Source organism: Hyperolius riggenbachi, chromosome 10 (assembly GCF_040937935.1).
Source record: "Hyperolius riggenbachi isolate aHypRig1 chromosome 10, aHypRig1.pri, whole genome shotgun sequence".
In the NCBI taxonomy this organism is placed as follows: domain Eukaryota; kingdom Metazoa; phylum Chordata; class Amphibia; order Anura; family Hyperoliidae; genus Hyperolius; species Hyperolius riggenbachi.
In genome coordinates, this window is record NC_090655.1 from 63,085,037 (window position 1) to 63,105,485 (window position 20,449).

At 42.3% G+C, this 20,449-nt stretch overlaps 1 protein-coding gene across 5 annotated transcripts in view; it reads left to right on the forward strand.

Annotated features, from left to right (window-relative positions):
- The window catches only part of VTI1A (vesicle transport through interaction with t-SNAREs 1A), a 565,329-nt gene that overhangs the window by 153,032 nt on the left and 391,848 nt on the right, over positions 1-20,449 (forward strand). For 3 of the 5 annotated variants that reach the window (XM_068256574.1, XM_068256575.1, XM_068256572.1), the window contains exon 5: positions 5,542-5,562. The exons of the other annotated variants lie outside the window; for them this stretch is intronic. In XM_068256574.1, the coding sequence (XP_068112675.1) occupies positions 5,542-5,562 (21 nt within the window). The remainder of the gene's footprint in view (positions 1-5,541; positions 5,563-20,449) is intronic. 5 annotated transcript variants of the gene reach the window in all.

Below are 20,449 nucleotides of genomic sequence, written 5' to 3' on the forward strand. Positions count from 1 at the left end.
GTATTAGAGGCAGAGGATAAGAAGGATAGCCAGCCAACTGGTGTTGCTTAAAAGTAAATAAATATGGCAGCCTCCACATATCTCTCTCTTCAGTTGCCCTTTAAAGAGAGTCTGAAGCGAGAATAAATCTCGCTTCAGACCTCATAGTCAGCAGGGGCATGTGTGCCCCTGCTAAAACGCCGCTATCCCGCGGCTAAACGGGGGTCCCTTACCCCCCCGAAATCCCCTCCGAACAGCGCATTACCTCTTCCGGATTGAGGCAGGGCTAACCGCCGCAGCCCTGCCTCTTGCGCGTCTGTCAGCGTGCATCTCCGCCTCTCCCCCGCCCCTCTGTCTTCCTTCGCTGAGAGGGGCGGGGGAGAGGCGGCGATGCGCCGCTGATAGACGGCGATGAGAGGCAGGGCTGCAGCCGTTAGCCCTGCCTCAACAGCAGCAAAATCTACGACCAAGTTGGTCGTTGATTTTGCAGGGGGGGGGGGGGGGTTGGGGGGTCAGGGACCCTCGTTTAGCCGCGGGATAGCGGCGTTTTAGCAGGGGCACACATGCCCCTGCTGACCATGAGACAAGAAGCGGGATTTATTCTCGCTTCAATGTCTCTTTAAGGCCAATAAACCTATATGTGGGTTTTAGGGATGTGGGAGGAAACTGAAAGAAAACCTGAGACATGGGAGACTTAACAAAAAAATTATACATACCTTAGGCTTCCTTCAGCCCCTTCCAGGCTGATCGCTCCCTCGCCGTCCTCCTCCGCCCATGGATCATCCGCTCTTTGGCCCTGAAAGTCCTGCGGTCTTCGCCCCATCGCCAGGAGCATACTGTGCCTGTGGAGTACTTCTGTGCAGAGGCAGAATACTCCCAGCGGCCAGACTGCACTTGCGTCGACTGGCCCAGACTGAAAGACTTTTGAGGCCAAATTGAGGATGATCAGGGGGTGGAAAAGGACGACGAGGGAGCGATCAATCTGGAGGGAGCCCCAGATATATATCTTTTTTTTTTTTTTCCATCTCAGGTACACTTGAACTACAAATATAAGGAGAACATAAAAATCCCAGGCAGGTAGTGTATCACCTGTGTTCTCCAGTGTTCTCTATTGTTAGAGAATTATTCTTATTGTGTAACCTGTGCACACTATGGATCCATTCACTCTGGTAGCCATGCCAGATGGTGCACACAGCTCTGCTCTGCTGCCACCTGTGACAGAGAATGGCCAGTTTAACCCCATTCAGGAACAAGTGAATTGGATCAACCAAAAATGTGCCTGAGTGGATTTTTAACATGCCACCACATTTGCCACTGGAGTGGTTTGAATGGCATCGCTATAATGATTGAGGAGCCCAGACAGCAGTGAGCAAAGGCAGAGCACTGCTCTGCACCCCATTTGGTGTGAACAGGTCCTTACTCTATCAAAGCAATGGTAAGTTGATTCCTCATACAGGAGTCCTTATTCCAACAGGCAGCCAGAGATTCGGCAGCATAACACCATCTAAAAACCGCTTTAGGAGAAATATACATATTCAAATATACCATTGTTTTTCTTGTGAAATTCCCAGTAAGTTTGATGTGTCACATGACCCTTTTCCTATTGAACAAACAAAAGTTGGATTAAAAATGGCCGACTTCAAAATGGCCGCCATGGTCACCACCCATCTTGAAAAGTTTCCCCCTTCACATATACTAATGTGCTACAAACAGGAAGTTAATATTACCAACCATTCACATTTTATTAAGTTGTATTCATATAAATGGCCCACCCTGTACAAGTCAGCCATTTTATGTCAGACTAATGATATATGATTTTCAGACTTTAACCACTTCCCAACTGAGGGGTTTTACCCCCTGACCACCAGAGCAATTTTCACCTTTCAGCGCTCCTTCCATTCATTCGTCTATAATTTTATCATTACTTATCGCAATGAAATGAACTATATCTTGTTTTTTTCGCCACCAATTAGGCTTTCTTTAGGTGGGACATTATGCCAAGAATAATTTTATTCTAAATGTGTTTTAATGGGAAAATAGGAGAAAATGTGGGAAAAAATGTATTATTTTTCAGTTTTCGGCCTTTATAGTTTTTAAATAATGCATGCTACTGTAATTAAAACCCATTAAATGTATATGCCTATTTATCCCGGTTATAAAACCGTTTAAATTATGTCCCTATCACAATGTTTGCCGCCAATATTTTAATTGGAAATAAAGGTGCATTTTTTTCAGTTTTGCGTCCATCCCTAATTACAAGCCCATAGTTTATAAAGTAACAGTGTTATACCCTCTTGACATAAATATTTAAAAAGTTCAGTCCCTAAGGTAACTATTTATGTATTTTTTTTAAATTGTAAATTTTTTATTTTTTTTTAATTACAAAAAAAAATAAAAAAATTGGGGAATGTGGGAGGTAAGGAGTTAATTTTTTTGTGTAAAACTAGTTTCTTTGTGTCTAAAAAATGCTTAGGGTGTAGTTTTACTATTTGGCCACAAGATGGCAACAGTAACTTTTTGTTTCATGCGACCTGCAAGCGTCCTTCCGGACGCTTGCAGGAAGTAGAAAGAGGCTGGGAGTTTGTTATTGCTCACAATGATCGCGCTGCTCAGCTGAGCGGCAGCGGATCATTGCGGGGCTTAGATCAACGAACGGGAATGGATTTTCCCGTTCGTTGATCTCTGAGCGAGCGGGCGGCGGCGTGTTTACTAGCGGCGGGCGGCGTGTTTACGAGCGGGAGCGCGGGCAGCGGCGGGAGTGTGCAAAGTACGGATTTCTCCGTCCCTGGGGGTTAAAGGATGGAAAAAGGGACGGAGAAATCCGTACGGGCGGGGGTAAAGTGGTTAAAAATGAGATTGTAGTGGTGGCAGTTTCTTCCACAATGCATTCCTGACTTTAACTGAGTAGGCCATGTATCATAGCCTGTATTGTGCCAAAGCTTACTAGCAAAGGCTTCTGGGTAACCTTGACACATAATTTCTAGTTGTTTAGCTTGGCTACCTTACCTGGATTGTCAAGACCAGGGCTACCCAACTCCAGTCCTCACAGGCTATTTCCATGTCAGTGTTTAGGATGAACAAAAATAGAGAAATGTGTTCTACTGGGCAGTAAATATTTGGTATTGACTATCTGAAATAATCTGATTGGTTATACGTTTTTATTCCATTTATGGGCCCAATCAATAAATTCCCATTGTAATTATGGGATCAGAAGGGTGATCGTTTTGTAAAACTGGATTTTTAGTGGGCACCTTAACAGCTATGATAGGTTATCAGTTAGCATGCTTTGCTGACAGATAAATCTTTGTCTTCACACCATTACAAAGTATTATGGGAGCTGAGTATCTGTAGAGCAGTTCCACAGTTCAGCAACTCAACCCACAGACAAGTCATGTGATTGGCAGAGTACAGTAGCTGAAACCCTGCCCCATTCCCAGACTGAAGCAGTTGCTGGGCCTGCCTATTAGCTGCAAACATAGCGCTTCCTTTAATATAGCATCATCTGAATGAAGAGCAGTGGAACTGGGATCATGTGATCAGATCGATAATTGTTCAGTGTAGCTGTGTAACTTTTATTACACCTAATTATCTTCTATATCTTCTAATAACTTCTATTACACCAAGAGAATTATCAAGGTGCATAGATGTTTTCGAGGTTTTACTACATTTTTTGGGCTATCCAGTGGCCTGATAGTGTACTGGTTAAGGGCTCTGTCACTGATACAGGAGATCTGTATCTCAGCTCTTCTTGTTCACTAAGCCAGTACCTATTTAGCAAGGAGTACTTGGGCTAGGCTCCCTAACACTGCCACTTCCTACTGAGCGCGCCCTAGTGGCTGCAGCGCTTTGAGTCCACCAGCAGAAAAGCGCAAGATACATTTTATTTGTTTTGTCTTTTTTCAGCAGCAAACTCGGGCGTGCTCACCCTTGTTTAGGGGGTCACATTATTTAAAGGTCTAAACTTGGATTTTAGATATGCTTTAAAGTTGTAGCTGACATTCACACAGGTGAAAGTATTGGGAGTATTTTAAGGTGCTTTTGTCTCTGCAGGCATATACCATGAAGCAAAGAGCAATAAAACATTTTTGCACATACTTAGAACTCCACTCGGATCCAGCTTTTAACGGATATGATTACTGTAAATTGCAGCCTGACTTCTAGAATTTTTTCCCAATACAAATAGTATTCTTGTAACGTTGTTAAAACTAATCCTGTTGGATCCCAAACCACAAGTTGTTTTAGTTGTTGTCTTAGATTGAGTGAATCTCAAGCACATTGAGGAACATTTTTAAAAGTCCACTGATTGTGAGTGTCCTCAAATGCTTCTCCTAAACTTTTGGGTTGTTGCTCTACTCCAGTTTTGGTGTACCAGGGAACATCAGAGTAAGATACATGGGGTGCTGGCTGTGTCTGTTGGGTCTTTGGAACCCTCACATTGTTGAAGACCAAAGAATCCAAGTGAGGACAGGCTTTCCTCACAGGGTTTGTGAGTATTCTGCACTTGCCATTGTTGAGTGTCTCATACCTTCAACATAATACACCATCGGGCTCCTGGTGTCCCTGTCTCATTTTTTGGCTTCTTTGGAAGGTCATTGGACTCCATTGGTAATATTTTAAGAGGAAGAACATCTAGCTCTGGCTTATATCTCGGCTCATGGTAAGCCAAGAAATGAGAGCAAAAGAGGGATTCCTCTATCCGCTTCTCTCCTCAGCTATGAAAGTTATACTTCCTTAACAGAAGATATTGCAAATGAGAAGTCTGCAAAACATTTTCAGGCTACTTATTACAATGTTATGTAATAATTGGCTACCAAATGTACAGCTTGGCTATAATAAATGCTTCACCATCTAATTTCTGGAACTGGAGCTACACAGCTAATAAAAAAAATCAATAGCTAGCACGTGCCAGTTTCAGAATTCATTTCCATTGCTGCTGAAGGTTCATCTTTATTTTTAATTTGATCAAAAGGTGGTTTTGTTCCCGATGCGTCGAGGCTCTTCATTCTGTAGCCTCCTGCTCCGGAATGTTTGAGTTTCCCTCTTGACAGGTGGTAATTTTCTTCCCGATGAGGCAGGGTGACTTGGTGGAAGTCTACGTCGTGAAGAACACACAGGCTAAAACCTCTCTTTTCTCTCGAACACACACTTCCACCGAGCCATTCCCCTCTTCTTGATGATCAGGTCTTAGATGTGGTTTTAAAAGAGAATCCCAAACCATTCTTTCTGTTTAATGTGACAGTGTGAGAAACTGATCTTTAGTCGCTCAAAAAAAAGCATAAAATAACACCCGGCGTGTAGTCTATGTTTAGCTCCTTTTAATGTGTTTGTCTGTGATTTTTAAATGCTAAACATGTAAACAGATAAATTGTCAATGTTAATTCTGCATCCTGTCACACAGCTGATCTCTCTCTCTCTCTCTCTCTCTCTCTCTCTCTCTCTCTCTTTCTCTCTCTCTCTCTCTCGCTCTCTCTCTTTCTCTTTCTCTTTCTCTCTCTCTCTCTCTGTTTCTTTCTTTCTTGCTTCTTTTTCCTTTTTTTATCTCTTTGTGCATTCACGTTGCAGTTGATAAAATTACGAGAAGAGGTGAGTTGTGCCTGGCCCCCATTCACAATTCCTGCTTACTTTTTCTTTCTCGCTCTAAAGATCCATATACTGATCAGAACTTGATTTTATCCATTCTGGTTTTGTTGAAGAATTTGCTGAATTTAAACATTAGTGGCGAGACATGTTACTTTCCCCCAAACCCCTATTTTTATTTTTGTCCCTACTTCTTTTGAAATATTTGCTGCACCCATTGTTTGCTTTCCACACTATTTCATTGAGATCTATAAATCACCCCTGACAAAGAATCTGTAGCCAGATACATATAATAAATATATATTTATATAATTTTTTTTTCTTTAACTCATTTATAAAGCGCCAACATATTCTGTGGCGCTGTACAAAGTAAGAAGCAAACATGGGGTACACCCTACACACCTACAAACACACACACCTACACACACACACACACACACACACACACACACACATGTATAATGCACACACCCATATATATGTATACACACACACTCACACTATGGGTGGAGCAATTAACACACACACACACACACACACACACACACACACACACACACACACACACACACACACACACACACACACACACACACACACACACACACACACACACACACACACACACACACACACACACACACACACACACACGAAGACTGATGAATATCTATTTACTGTTTGATATAGACCTGTTGTAAAAAGTAATCAGTGTCCCAATCATAATACTGATCAGGAATTATCAATTGATGACCGACACTGCTGCCTCTTGCTATTGATCAGCTGTTAAGCTTTCTCCAGAAGTGTGAACCAAATGAATGTAAAACCCTCGCTATGCATGGCTTCACAATCCATGATTCTGTACACGAGACTTGATGTTAATAAGATATTCCACCATCCCTAATTACGTTGTTTTTTTGACAGATTGTGCCTATTGTATTGATTAAGGAGACAACAGAGACCACATACACTGTGCTTAAAATGATCTCAGTAGTACTAATCATATATATATTTTTTTTTTTAAAAAGTGAATATTCAATTCTCCAGATAAATGCTGCCAATTGTGTTGGAATAACTATTTTATGTTGTAATTGCCCTTTTTATAATAGGCACTACTTTTAAATAAACATTTGTTTCAGTAGAAGTCCACAGTCACAGTGTTTATAAAGTAATGATCATTCTGAATGACATCGACATCTGTTTTTAAAGGAGCCTCATAATTGCTAAAAGTGTGGGGCTTTTTTTCCCGTTTGTTTGTTTTTTAAAGTTAAAGACAAAACACTCCAGGGAGTAAGAGGCTCCCAGACGTATATAAAAGGTAAAAACAACCATAATAAAAGGTGGCTTAACTCAAATTATAGCAATAAAATGCATTATGAACTGACAACGCATTTTGCGGGTCTAAGCCCACTTCTCAACCCAATTGTGCCACAGAAATCGGATAAGCCGAACAACGAACACAATAAGAGACACTCCATTGTTTGGCTTAACAGACTCCTGTGGCACTACAATGGGCATCAGGAAGTGGGCTTTGACGGGTGAAACGCATTGCTAGTGCATAATTTTCATTGCTATATGAAGTGGTCATTATTTATGTAAGCCACCTCTTATATTTGTTATTTTAGATGTTTTTAACTTAATTTTACTTATTTCTTACCACCTTTTCTGCTTTTCACTCTGCTTTGGAGGGGTGCTATTGGTCCTGTGGCTCTGCTACATCTGGTGCCAGTTGTGGTGTTCCCAAGAAAGCGACCACATCCACGTTTCTCTGCATCTCCACCTGCAGTAATTGTTTGCCCCTCATGCAGCCTACCTTTATGAGTTCCTTATTTCTTTACTGTACTTTGCCTCATGTTGTGGCATATTGCGCTATTTGGGCTCCCGTCGTCTCTGTGCTTTCTTTTTAAGGTGTCGAGTCACCCCTTCTCCCATTTAAGTTAAAGAGCCTTCCTTTCATTTTCCCATGGCCATGGCCACATGGTTATTTCTACAGGAAGTTGTCAACTAAGATGCATTCTAAAGGTGGCCACACACGATACAATAAAATGATCCGATTTTACGGCAATTCGATAAAAAAGATCGGAAATCGAAAGCTTTTTTTTCATTTGACTAAAAAATCCGATCGTATTTCCCGTTTTCTTCAATTTTTATCGATCCGGAATGCCAGATATTTTTCTTCAATCTTTCTAAAGATTGTATGGTGTGTGGTAGATTGCAATTTATTAATATACACACCCTAGCAATTTTCTCAGTTTCCAATCATTTTTTATCATAATTGGGGAAAAATTAAACATAGGTGGGTGGTACATTGGACATATTTTTGAAATGTTACAATTAGCCGGAAAAATTGATTGCAATTCTTCAATTGAACAGATATTTAAAAAATTGTATGGGGTGTGTGTGTGGCCACCTTAAGATAGAAACCCAGTAGTAAGGGATAATAAAGTCATCTCCCAGCATGTAGCGGAGTTGCCAGCTTTTTGTTACCATGCTCATATTCCTGCAACTCAAGAGGAATTAAAGAAAGGCTCTTGTTTGCTTTATCCTCCCTGGCGGTATGGATGAGCTGAGTTCGTCCAGCTAAAACTTGCAAAAAGTGGTAATGACGAGCTGAGCTCGTTCATGCCGACAGGGAGATTTCCTGTTTCTCTGCCCCGCCGGCTGCATTTTTTTCTCATCAGAGGGATTCCCCAGGATGGCTGGATGCCTGACTGCACGCTGTGGGTAGCGATCTGTGCTACCCACAGCGTGTAGAACAAGCATCCAGCCACCCTAGGGAATCCCTGGGCAGCCAGCGGGGCAGAGAATGTGCAGGGGTTCCCCCTTGTATGCGGAGGCTATGTGGAGGGGGATCCCCCTCTGTGCGGGTGGGGGATCCCCTTCAATGATGGCTATGTGGGCGGGGATCCCCCTCTGTGCGGGTGGGGGGATCCCCTTCAATGATGGCAATGTGGGCGGCGGATCCCCCTCGTTTGCCGTACAGTTACATTACGAGACTTGGTGACGTCACCAAGTCTCGTAATATAACTGTACGGCAAACGAGACTTCGGAGATGGAGGAGGGAGGGCGCTGCAGCCGTCGCTGGAGAAAGCCCTCGGGTGAGTACATCCATTTACTCAACGGGCTGAGACGGGGGGGGGTCGAGAGGGAGGGGGTTTGGAGGAGGGGGATAGGCCACCCAAATAGCCACCATTGAAGGGGGATCCCCCCACCCGCACAGAGGGGGATCCCCCGCCCACATTGCCATCATTGAAGGGGATCCCCCCACCCGCACAGAGGGGGATCCCCGCCCACATAGCCATCATTGAAAGGGATCCCCCCACCCGCACAGAGGGGGATCCCCCTCCACATAGCCTCCGCATACAAGGGGGAACCCCTGCACATTCTCTGCCCCCTGGCTGCCCAGGGATTCCCTAGGGTGGCTGGATGCTTGTTCTACACGCTGTGGGTAGCACAGATCACTACCCACAGCGTGCTAGGATGGGGGGGGGGGGGGACATCTGGCAACCTATAAATCTGGCTAAACACCTGGCTCACTATATACCTGGCTAAACATCTGGCTCACTATATACCTGGCTGCACATCTGGCTCACTATATACCTGGCTGCACATCTGGCTCACTATATACCTGGCTGCACATCTGGCTCACTATATATACCTGGCTGCACATCTGGTTACCTATACATCTGGCTATACAACCGGCTAATTATACGTGGCTGCACATCTGGCTACCTATACATCTGGGTCTTATACTCACCATTGGCGTGCTGAACCCTTGTCACGTACCTCTGATAGCTTCCCCAGTGTCTTCTTCCTTGTCCCTTGGCGGATTTTGTTTCTCCCTCGGCGATCACATGTCCCCCGTTGATCGGTGTTGATGACAACAGCGTCATCAACATCTTGCAGAAAACACTTTTTTTTTTATTAAATTCAAAACAATAACCTGTATTGAATTCAATTTACAAAAAAAAATTGCAAAAAAAAAAAAAAAGTTGAAAATTATTGGAAATTAATTGAAACACTTTTTGCACAGAAATCTTGGGGAAATTGAACGCCAGGGTGGTTAAACATTACTAGCATTGTTTAAAATGTTTACGGTACTGGAAGTGCAGGGCATCTATTTTTCAATATGGTGTGCATGAAGACTGGTGTTTTGCTTTAAACCTTTTTGATCAGTTTGGAGTTGGGGAAAAACAACAGATTAGATCTGTTTGAAATTGTTTGGTCACAGCACCCTATCTGCAACTATAGCTACAAATATGTACACTTATGTGGCCCGAAAAGGCTATCCCTTCAAGGACAACTGTGCACTGAAAAGATTTTAGCAGATATGTACTTAAAGGGACACTGTAGGGGGGTCAGGGGAAAATGAGTTGAAGTTACCTGGGGCTTCTAATGGTCCCCCACAGACATCCTGTGCCCACGCAGTCACTCCCCAATGCTCCGGCCCCGCCTCTGGTTCACTTCTGGAATTTCAGACTTTAAAGTCTGAAAACCACTGCACCTGCGTTGCCGTGTCCTCGCTCCCGCTGATGGCACCAGGAACGTACTGTGCAGGCCCAGTATGGTCTGTGCCTGCGCAGTATGCTCCTGGTGACATCAGCGGGAGCGAGGACCTGGCAATGCAGGCGCAGTGGTTTTTCAGACTTTAAAGTATGAAATTCCAGAAGTGAACCAGAGGCGGGGCCGAAGCATTGGGGAGTGGCAGCGCGGGCACAGGATGTCTGTGGGGGACCATTAGGAGCCCCAGGTAACTTCAACTCATTTTTCCCCCACCCCCCCTACAGTATCCCTTTAAAGAGGAAGTCCAGTGAAAATAATGTAATAAAAAAAAGTGCTTCATTTTTACAATAATTATGTATAAATGATTTAGTCAGTGTTTGCCCGTTGTAAAATCTTTTAAATCCCTGATTTACATTCTTACATTTATTACATGGTGACATTTTTACTGTGGGCGGGTGATGTAGCTGCTGCATGCTTTCGTGGCAGTTGGAAACAGCTATTTCCCACAATGCAGCAAGGTTCACAGACAGGAAACTGCCAGGAGTACGTACTCAGTTTCTTGTGGGAGGGGTTTCATCACAATATCAGCCATACAGCACCCCCTAAGGGCTGGAACCCACAGGAGCGCTTTTGGCAGCACTGCGATACGCTAGCAGGTTGCCAAAACGCTGGACTAATGTTAATGGATGGGGCAACTTCCACAGGAGCGTTTGCGTTTCCCAGAAACGCAAACGCAGGACCTGCAGCATTTTGGGAGCGTTAGCGCTTCAATGTAAAGTATTGAAACGCTAGCAGAAACGCTCAGCAAAACCTAAACTGAGCGGTTTTGCTAGCGTTTTGCGGTTAAGCACACTGTAACAAAATGAAAAATAATTCACAGGACCAATCAGGATAAAAACGCAAAACGCAAAACGCTAGGCACCCGCTGGGGAAAAAAATACAATGTTGCAAAACACGACCAAAAACGCGCATGAATCCGCTTGCAAACCGCTCAGACAAAACGCTAGCGGTTGCGTTTTGCGTTTGCGGTTTTCAGTGGGTTCCAGGCCTAATGGTCTGTTTGTGAAAAGGATTATATTTCTCATGTAAAAGGAGGTATCAGCTACTGATCGGGATAAAGTTCAATTCTTGGTACGAGTTTCTCTTTAAAGAGAAACTCCAACCAAGAATTGAGCTTTATCCTTACAACTGCCCTGCATGCTTGTTCAGTGTTCTATCGCGAAAAGGAAGAGGATCAACACGGTGCCAGGCGACATCTGTTATTATTTGTATTTAAATAAATATGGCAGCCTCTATATCTCTCTCACTTCAGGTTCTCTTTAAACTGTATATGGACTAAATGCTTTGAAATAGATTTTTGGCTGAATTATTGTTGGTATTAATTGATTTTAAGTGTTTACATTCTATCAGGTGGCCACAATTGGATCGTTTATTGCAGGGCTGTGGAGCCGGCGTTGAAGTCAAGGAGTCTGAGTCGGGGCAATTTTGTGCACCCGGAGTCAGAGTCTGAGTCGTTTATTTCATAAACTGAGGAGTTGGAGTCGGATGATTTTTGTACAAAATCCACAGCCCTGTTAAGTATTAGACTAGGGAGTTGGAGTCGAGGAGTCGGAGTCGTTTTGGGGACCCGGAGTTGGAGTCGGAGTCGTGGTTTCATAAACTGAGGAGTCGGAATTTGTACCGACTCCACAGCCCTGGTTTATTGTGCTGCCTTTTTACGTGATCCATTTAAAAATTATCATGTAGGAATGTAATACTGTAAAGTATGAGTTTAAAAATGAATTTTCCTATTTTGTTGTAACTGTCATAGGTTAGTGGGCTGAACGATTCCATAACTTGATTATTTTCGACCAGGAAAAAAAATTGTATGAAAGATTTTTGTTTTTTTCACATGGGATTTTTTTTGTTTGTTTTATCAAAGCAATATTTTTTTCTTGATGGTACTATAATGTCAAATTACACTTTTGTTTAATTCTTTGACATATATCTTTTGCTTTGTAAATGAAGCGAGTGAAGTGTGGTCCCGTGTTAGTCCAGGAGCAGAAATGCAGACCTCAACAAGCGATTCCGGTGATATCTTTAATGACTAACTGTACATGGTTTATTGCAAGCTTTCGAAATGTTAAGTTTCTTCTTCAGGCATGTTTCAGAACTGTATCGGTACTGCATTGTACGGTTCTTAACCAGTTCTGTAGAATAATGCCTGAAAAAGAAACTTAACATTTCAAAAGCTTGCAATAAACCATGTACAGTTAGTCATTAAAGAGACACTGAAGCGAAAAAAAAATGATGATATAATGATTTGTATGTGTAGAACAGCTAAGAAATAAAACAGCAGCAGAGATATGAGTCTAATATTGCAACCAGTACAGGAAGAGTTAAGAAACTCCAGTTGTTATCTATGCAAAAGAGCCATTGAGCTCCACGACTTTCAAAGTCCGAGAGCTTTGTCTTCTGAAGCTTGTTATCTCAACTGTCAGTCACTGTATTTTCTTTTTCTCTCTCCAGAGGACAGGTCAATAGTTTACTGGCCTGCTCTGTGAAAACATTTATAATGCTGAGTAGTGTGTAAAATGAAAATATTAGAGAATGATGCAATGTTATAAAAAAAAAAAAAACAAAAAAAAAAAAAACACTATATACCTGAAAATAAAAATATGAGAATATTTTCTTTGCTACTAATGGTCTAGTAATTATCCGTACTACACAACCAATTCATTATATCATTTTTATTTATTTTTTCCACTTCAGTGGCTCTTTAAAAGTATCACCAGAATCAACATTTGATGTCTGAATTACTTTGTGATTTGATAGCAGTAGAGTATTGTACCATGTTAGCCATCTGTAAAAGCAAGAATTTTAGAAAAAGTAAGCAAGCTTTTGGGTAATAGAAGAGCTGAAAGCTTACTCTTTTTCTTTTAAGTTAGCCAATAAATGTTATCACCCTGATTCAAAACTTTTTGTAATTTGACGTCAGTTAAAATATATTTCCGTTTTTATCTGCAGCCGGCTAAAAATAAACAAACTTATGTTTACACTTAGTTAGCCCTTTTTTAATTGTATAAACAGACAGAGGCGCCAAAAGTATAAAATATACTAAAATGTTTAAAATGAGAGCAGGCAGAGGTGGACTTACCTCCCCCAAGCAGACAAGCACGAGTGTTCTTTATATTCAAAACAACAAAAATGTATTTATATACTCCAGAAAGTGCAAGTACAACGCGTTTCGTGGGCATCTCGCGCTTCATCAGACAATAGAAATGGAGCATAAAACTCATAAGTCTAGTGCAAAGCTCAGCGCCTTTTTTAATGTTTGACATTCTCTCTAAAGTGCAAGGCTGCCCAGTAACTTCATGTGTACATTTATACATATACATTTTTTTTTCTCGTTTTGGAAAGTTTTCAATTTTGTGGTGCATCATAGTTGTGGGAATTCTCCACACTGGAACATTTAGGCAGGTAATTACCTGACGTGTATAATGTAAAGTATTACATTTACGTCTGTTGTCAGTTTAAAATGTGTTTTTGGACTTGTAAAATAATTCATCAAAGTTCCCCTGGTGTCTCATGTCACTTGATCCAGACCTCCAGGCTTCTTACAATTATATACAGTATAGTGACTGCTTACTTTTCTACAGTGGTGTCACACTTCCCACATGGCAAAGCACGAAGAAAGCTGAGTATCTGGAGATCAGTGAATGGTTCCTTATGAGCCAGAATTTAGCAGCTCCAACCCAAAACCAGTGTTAGGACGGACAGTATGCAGCAGACTGAAGCAGATATGGGGCCTTCTTATTGTTCTCAAACATAGTGCCTCGTAATAGATGGTATCTATTTGAATTCAGAACATGTGAATTAGATTAATGATGGATCAATGTAGGTATGAGATTGCTTTATTACAACAGAAGTGAGTTGCACTAAATTAGAGGACCTGTAAAGAAGGATGTTTTCTTACTCCCTGGAGTTAGCATACTTTTTTGTTTATTAAATTGTCTATTTTAAAAGCCAAATATTGTTTGCCCACGCAACGCTCGTTAATCACTTCCACATTGATTCCTCAACATCTGCCTGGTTTTATTTTTAGATGCTCTTCTCTGTAACATTTATGGATAAAGTGATATATTTGACTGCTGACGCCTGCGACTCTTAAGTTGACCTTTTATTGGTACCTAAAATCTGGCCAGAATAACATACTTTTGACGTCTTGATCAGAAAATATTGGTAGGGAATTGCTGGCGTACGTATTGTACGGCTGTCAAGTTGGGTGCAGGACAAGCCGAATGACGGCTTTCCCTGCTGCTGCTGCTAAACTCCAAGGCCGCAATACTATTCCCCCTCCCAATGGTAGCAACACAGAGGGAGATATGTACGGTAATTCCCAGATCCCCAAATTACTCTTGCACTAAGTGTTCATCATAGCATTGCTGCTATGACAGCGACCAGCTTCAGCACTGAGCGCCATGCTCCAAAGTTACCTGATTTGGATGGCTTCTCCTTGTGCAGTGCCCAGCCAGGTTATAGGAAACTTTAACTGATGAAAGGGATATGGAAGGAGTGTTGTGGACTCCCTTATGAAAATTCCACTTGCTTGGTTATTGTGTGAATGAATTATTTGCCTCTGATCTTTTCTGACCACTGAGCATGTTGATGGGCCCAGTATGCTGACTCCACACTGAGAACACTGAGACCACAGATACCCAAATAGAATGTTTGGTAATCAGAGAGGGGGAAAAAAAGACGGGGGAAGCTGGAGACCATAAATGTGATTGGATGGTTTCCCACAGATGCCCCCAAGTTCTGGGGATGAGCACGATACAGATATGGTATGCGGCTATAGCCAAGCGGTGTGCTGTTCTATGGAGAGGGGTGAAGGGAATATGGGGAGCAAATGACAACTTGTAGCAGGAATCATAAGAGATCACTTTTGCGCTTGTTTATCTTTTGTTTATTGATCCACTATTGAGGATCATTAAAGGATGCTGTGTAGCAGTAGCAGATTCTTGGCCTGGACAGCCCATAACCCATAATCTAGTCATACCCAGAGTCCATCTGAAAACGTTTGGCCCCAGAGCCTTCTGTCCTGCCGCTCCTACATTATGGAACTCCTTACCTCAGCAGATCAGGACAGCTCCATCCCTGGACATGTGTAAATCCAGACTGAAAACCCACCTGTTCAGTTTGGCATTTGCAGAAATATAATTGTATCGTCTGTGTTAATACTGCATCCTACAACCAATTACTGAATCTGAGAGAGCCTAAGAGCTTTGAGTCCTATGGGAGAAAAGCGCTATAGAAATGTTCTTACGATTGTCTCAACGTTATGCAGTGAGTCTATGAGACTAGCTTCTGAACTGGAGCTGACCTCAGAGGTTCTCTTGCTACAGGAAGGACATTCTTTTTCAACTGCCTAGGATCTCAGTTTGTAGTATGTGTACCCCAGGGAATACTTCAGTAGGGCCTTGGGGATACTTGAACTTTTCAGTCAATCCATTAAAGTAAGTTTTTTTTTTTTTTTTTTTTTTTTTTTTAAGATTAAAAAATAAATCTAGTCATTTATAAACAAACCAAAATGAGTATTAACAGTTAATTACAAAGGAATATTAAAGAAATGCTTGGAAAAAAAATATATAAACCATTATGAATATTTATAATAATAATAATACGAACATTTGCATAGCGCTTTTCTCCTGTCGGACTCAAAGCGCTCAAGAGCTGCAGCCACTGGGACGTGCTCAAGAGGCCACCCTGCAGTGTTAGGGAGTCTTGCCTTGAACTCCTTACTGAATAGGTACTTGACCTAGCCAGGATTCAAACCCTGGTCTCCCATGTCAAAGGCAGAGCCCTTAACCAGTACACTTTCCAGCTGCTTCAAGGGGTACTGGAAATAATACCCAAAGTAGGGGGTACTTTGTCAATGCAGTCATTAATAAAGGGGTACTCTCTATAAAAATGTTGAGAAATCCTGTTGAACTACACTCAAAGGCCACAAATATAGGTGAAGCTATGTTCCTAAATCATTCTAGAAAGACGATATGTACAGTATAGTGAATCCTTCAAAGAAAGAGAGGGATATATATATATATATATATATATATATATATATATATATATATATATATATATATATATATATCTCTATCTCTATCTCTATCTATCCATCCATCCTTGTTATTACTTCTGTAGGTCTCTCTGAACCCTCGCTATGAACACATGCAGCATTGTCCTTGTTCTTGAGCCTCATTTTGTTCCACTATAAATTCAATTTTGATATTAAAAAGACCTCCTCTAGCTCATTCTCCGCCGAGAAACGTGTTCATTTTTTTTTCTTTCTCTCGTCCTACAATTTTACATGGCAGAAATTGAGTCCAGGATTCGTCCTTTAAAGTCTTCCGTCATTTGCGATATGAAAGTGGTTAAAAGCACAAGGAATATCTGCATTGTCTTTTGTAACATTGATACGCCTTTCATCTCGTACAAATAACGGCAGCCGGCTGCAAGTAATCAAAAGCGCCTATTATGATTTCTAATGAGAATTACCGGGAACAAAAAAGGGATCCCTCCTATTCTCTTTCCTTCTGTCTCTTCCCTGTATACATTTATAATATATATATTATATAAATATATATATATTTATTTATTACTAGATTGGGAGATTGCTCACGGTTTTTTTTTTCCAGCAAGGATTCTTAAAGTTTGTCTTAAAGGAGCCCCGTATTGCTTTTATTGTCTTTAAAGCGTACCTGAACTGAAAATTGAAAGTCAATGTAGTCTACTTCTCGATCTTTCTCCTCTCCTGCGTCTTGTCTGTACACTGTGATCAATGGAATTCTCCGTCCTCCATATTTGAAATGGCCATTACCCCATAATCGCTTCTGGGTCAGCACACCGTTAAACTGTAATATCGCCCACTTGATTCATAGGGAAACATGGACATTACCTTGCTCATCAATTGTCTTTCATTTATAACTGCCACAACTGAAATATAACTGACAGCAACTAATATATTTCAGTTCTGACAAAATCTAGTCAGAACCAGAAGGAATCACTGTAAGAGGAAAATGGATGAGCTCCTGAGAGGAACTGATGGCGAATTAAGTATGTAATATACATTTGCAGGTACATCATGTGTCTATTTTAATTAATTTTACTCAGTTCGGGCTCCCTTTAAAGCCTAGGGACAGCCCCCCCCCCCCGGGGCATGTCTAAATGATATTTATATGAGTAGATGCAATTGGCAGAAAACCAACAAATCAAGCAAAATGACAATTTTGCCTTGAAACATTATTATTTTTTTCAAGCACCAGAATGATTTTTTTTTAATCAGTCAAACATGCAAGAAAGATTAGATCTAATCTTACGTAATCGATGGAGTGAACTTTGGTGCTCTTGAAATCCTCTTTGTTGCGTTTATGACACCACATTTTTTTGACAGTGGGAACAGACTGGGTTAATGCCTGGTAAGACTTGCAAGTGTGGAGAAATGCAGTACTGTACTATATAGCCTCATAATGCTGGGCATAGACGGTATGTTTATGTGCCGGAATCGAGCCAGCGGCTCTATTCCGGCGCGTCACCGCTCGTCCGCACGGATTGATTCCCGCTCGTCAAGCCGGGAATCGAACCACCCGGTGATCGGACACGTGAGAAATGAGCAATCGAGCAATCAGCGGCTCGATTGATAAGAAAAAAAACGTACCGTCTATGCCCAGCATAATGCTGGGAATACAGCATACAATTTTCTGTTATATTCTTCTGTTAGATTTTCTGTTAGATTTTCTGTTAGAATGCATAATTAGATTATTTTTTGTAGAGACTGGTCATTATCTCTGGTGCATTGTCTTCTGTTTATCTCCTGCTAAGTAGAACACTGCCTAATTGCTCGGCAGATAGATGGTAAGATAGATACATTTCCAACATGTTGAACTTTATCTATCTGGCAGATAAATCTAACAGAAAATTGTGTGGTGTATTCCCAGCATAATAGCAGACACAGGAGAAGACTAATGCAATATAGCACACGGGCAGTCTTGTGCTCCTGAGCACCAGTCTTTTTTTTTTTTTTTTTTAATTTTATTAAAGAGGAACATCAATCAGCCTAAACAAAAACACTGTCATTAAGTTACATTATGAGGTATGTTTGCTAAGGCGCCCCAGCTAGGTATAAAGCAGTGAGAACAACTTTGCAGCTGTGTAGGGATAAATCTTTATATCCAAATAGACAATAGTGATGCAGTTAGTCACAGCGCAGATTAGTCCTTAAGAAGCACTTACTGGTGTGTCTCTCTCCACTTCATCACCACCTGTATGTGCACTCAAGTATCAACAAGACACCATGATGCCTTCTATATGCAACCCTGCTACGTGCTGCCCGCTCTTGTCCCGACTAGATTCGGCAATCTACCATCTTCTGCCTACTTCCCCTGAAGTCGGCAGATTGCCGAAACTAGTCGGGACAAGAGCGGACAGCATGTACCAGGGTTGCATATAGAGGATTCTGAGTACCACATTGGGTGGGAAGCTATTTACGCCGAAAAGGGGGTTCTAAGTGGATTGGGACCCTCCTGAAGTAAGTGTAACCTCTTATACCTTGGTCTGCCCTTTTTATCCAGAAATTAACAAGAATTTTTGCAAAACCACAGAAAGCATCCCTGTTTTATCTTGCTGCACCTTGAGTGCACATACAGGTGGTGATGAAGTGGAGAGAGACACACCAGTAAGAAGCAATTAGGACTAATCTGCGCTGTGACTTAATGCATCATTAAGATACATTAATTATGTTAATTAAATTAGATAGGTAATATAATCTCTTACCCACCCTGTTTTAAAATGTTTGTGATTTCATGGGGGCAGCCATCTTTTTGGTTGAAAGGAGGTGACTGGGAGCATGAGACACTGTTCCAAATGTCCTGTGTCCTGATCACCCCTCCCAGCTGCGCATGCTAGGCTTCAAATCTCAAATTCAAAATAAAAAAAATAACTTTGCGCCAAAACAGCAGAACGAGAACAACCACATCAGAAATCCCATCATGCTTTGCACAGCATCAGGGGAAAAATGCCTGGGCAGATTTCTTTGATGGATCGGAGCTTTACTTCTGTGCAGCTAAAAATGAAGCTTGGGTAAGAAAAACTAAGTTCTGATGCTGTGAAACTGTTAAAGAGACACCAAGCCTTTTCAGTGCTGCGGAGTAGATTTTTAGTCTGGACGTTCACTTTAACATACTCGTAAGGGAGGTTCATAATGGAGTCTGCCTTTGGGGATGGCGGGGGAAAGTTGAGGTGAGCCTAACTACTTACATAGGGGGTGCTGCTCCTCTGTGCCCTGGCCCATATGGAATCTTCTCCATCCGACTGGCCACATCCCTGAATCTTCATGCTCCTGGCAGTGTTATGTGCGTGCTACATTGCATGCGTAAGATGTACTCGCACCCACAGACTACATCTCCCAGCATGCATTGAGGCACGTGTGCGAGACACTGCTAGGAAATACAAAATTCGGAGGATGTGGCCAGTGGATTTGCACACAACAGCTTGCTAAGGAAACATAGGTTTCACCAGTTAATCTGCAGTAGATACAGTACTGATAGTGTGCTCCTCTGTGCCACATTTCTGTACGGCCTGGATGGTACTGTAGCGTTGCAGCCATGCACAAGCAAGTCACAGATGACAGGCAGTTCCCTCAGTAATCAGGCAGCAGCTTAGGGCTAGTTCACACTAGGTCCGGAAACGTATCCGTTTTTAAAACCTGATCAAAACCGGAGCCACGGATAGCAATGTTAAAAATAGCAGCTGTCTTCACCCAAACAAAAACGGATCTGTCTGCGTTCGTGGGGCCCTGATTTCAAAACCTGAATTGAAGGTCCGGATCTGCTGCATTTTCCCGCAACGGATCTGGATCCTGATACACGAAGGGGTAGTGGCAGGCGATAGGAAAATGGATCCCCCTCTACACAGCAAATTTGGATACAGAAACTGATCCGTTTCTGTATCACAACCTGTGGGGAGAGAGGGCCGCCATGCTGGAGGGGAAAGCAGCCAGGACGGGGGTGGCAGCGGGGAGAGGGGAAGTGTCCCCCCCCCCCCCACTTGGGCCCCCCATCCCCACTTCTCTTCCAGCTACTTGCTCAGAAATTGTTGCTGCCACCCCCGTCCTGCCTGTTACCCCCGCCATCCCTTTTTTGGGCACAAAAAAAAACAACAGCAAACGAATCAAAAACATATGCTGCAAAAGGCCAGCATCACGGACCGCAGGCTCCGTCCTGCAACCGTGCCTAGTGTGGACCTTACACAGGAAGTATAGGTCTCACTGGCTGGTACTTTTGAGGTACTCCACGCAGGCCCAGAGTAGCGTGCAGATAGCGAGCAGGCTACAGGTGGCTGCCAGCATGCCCAC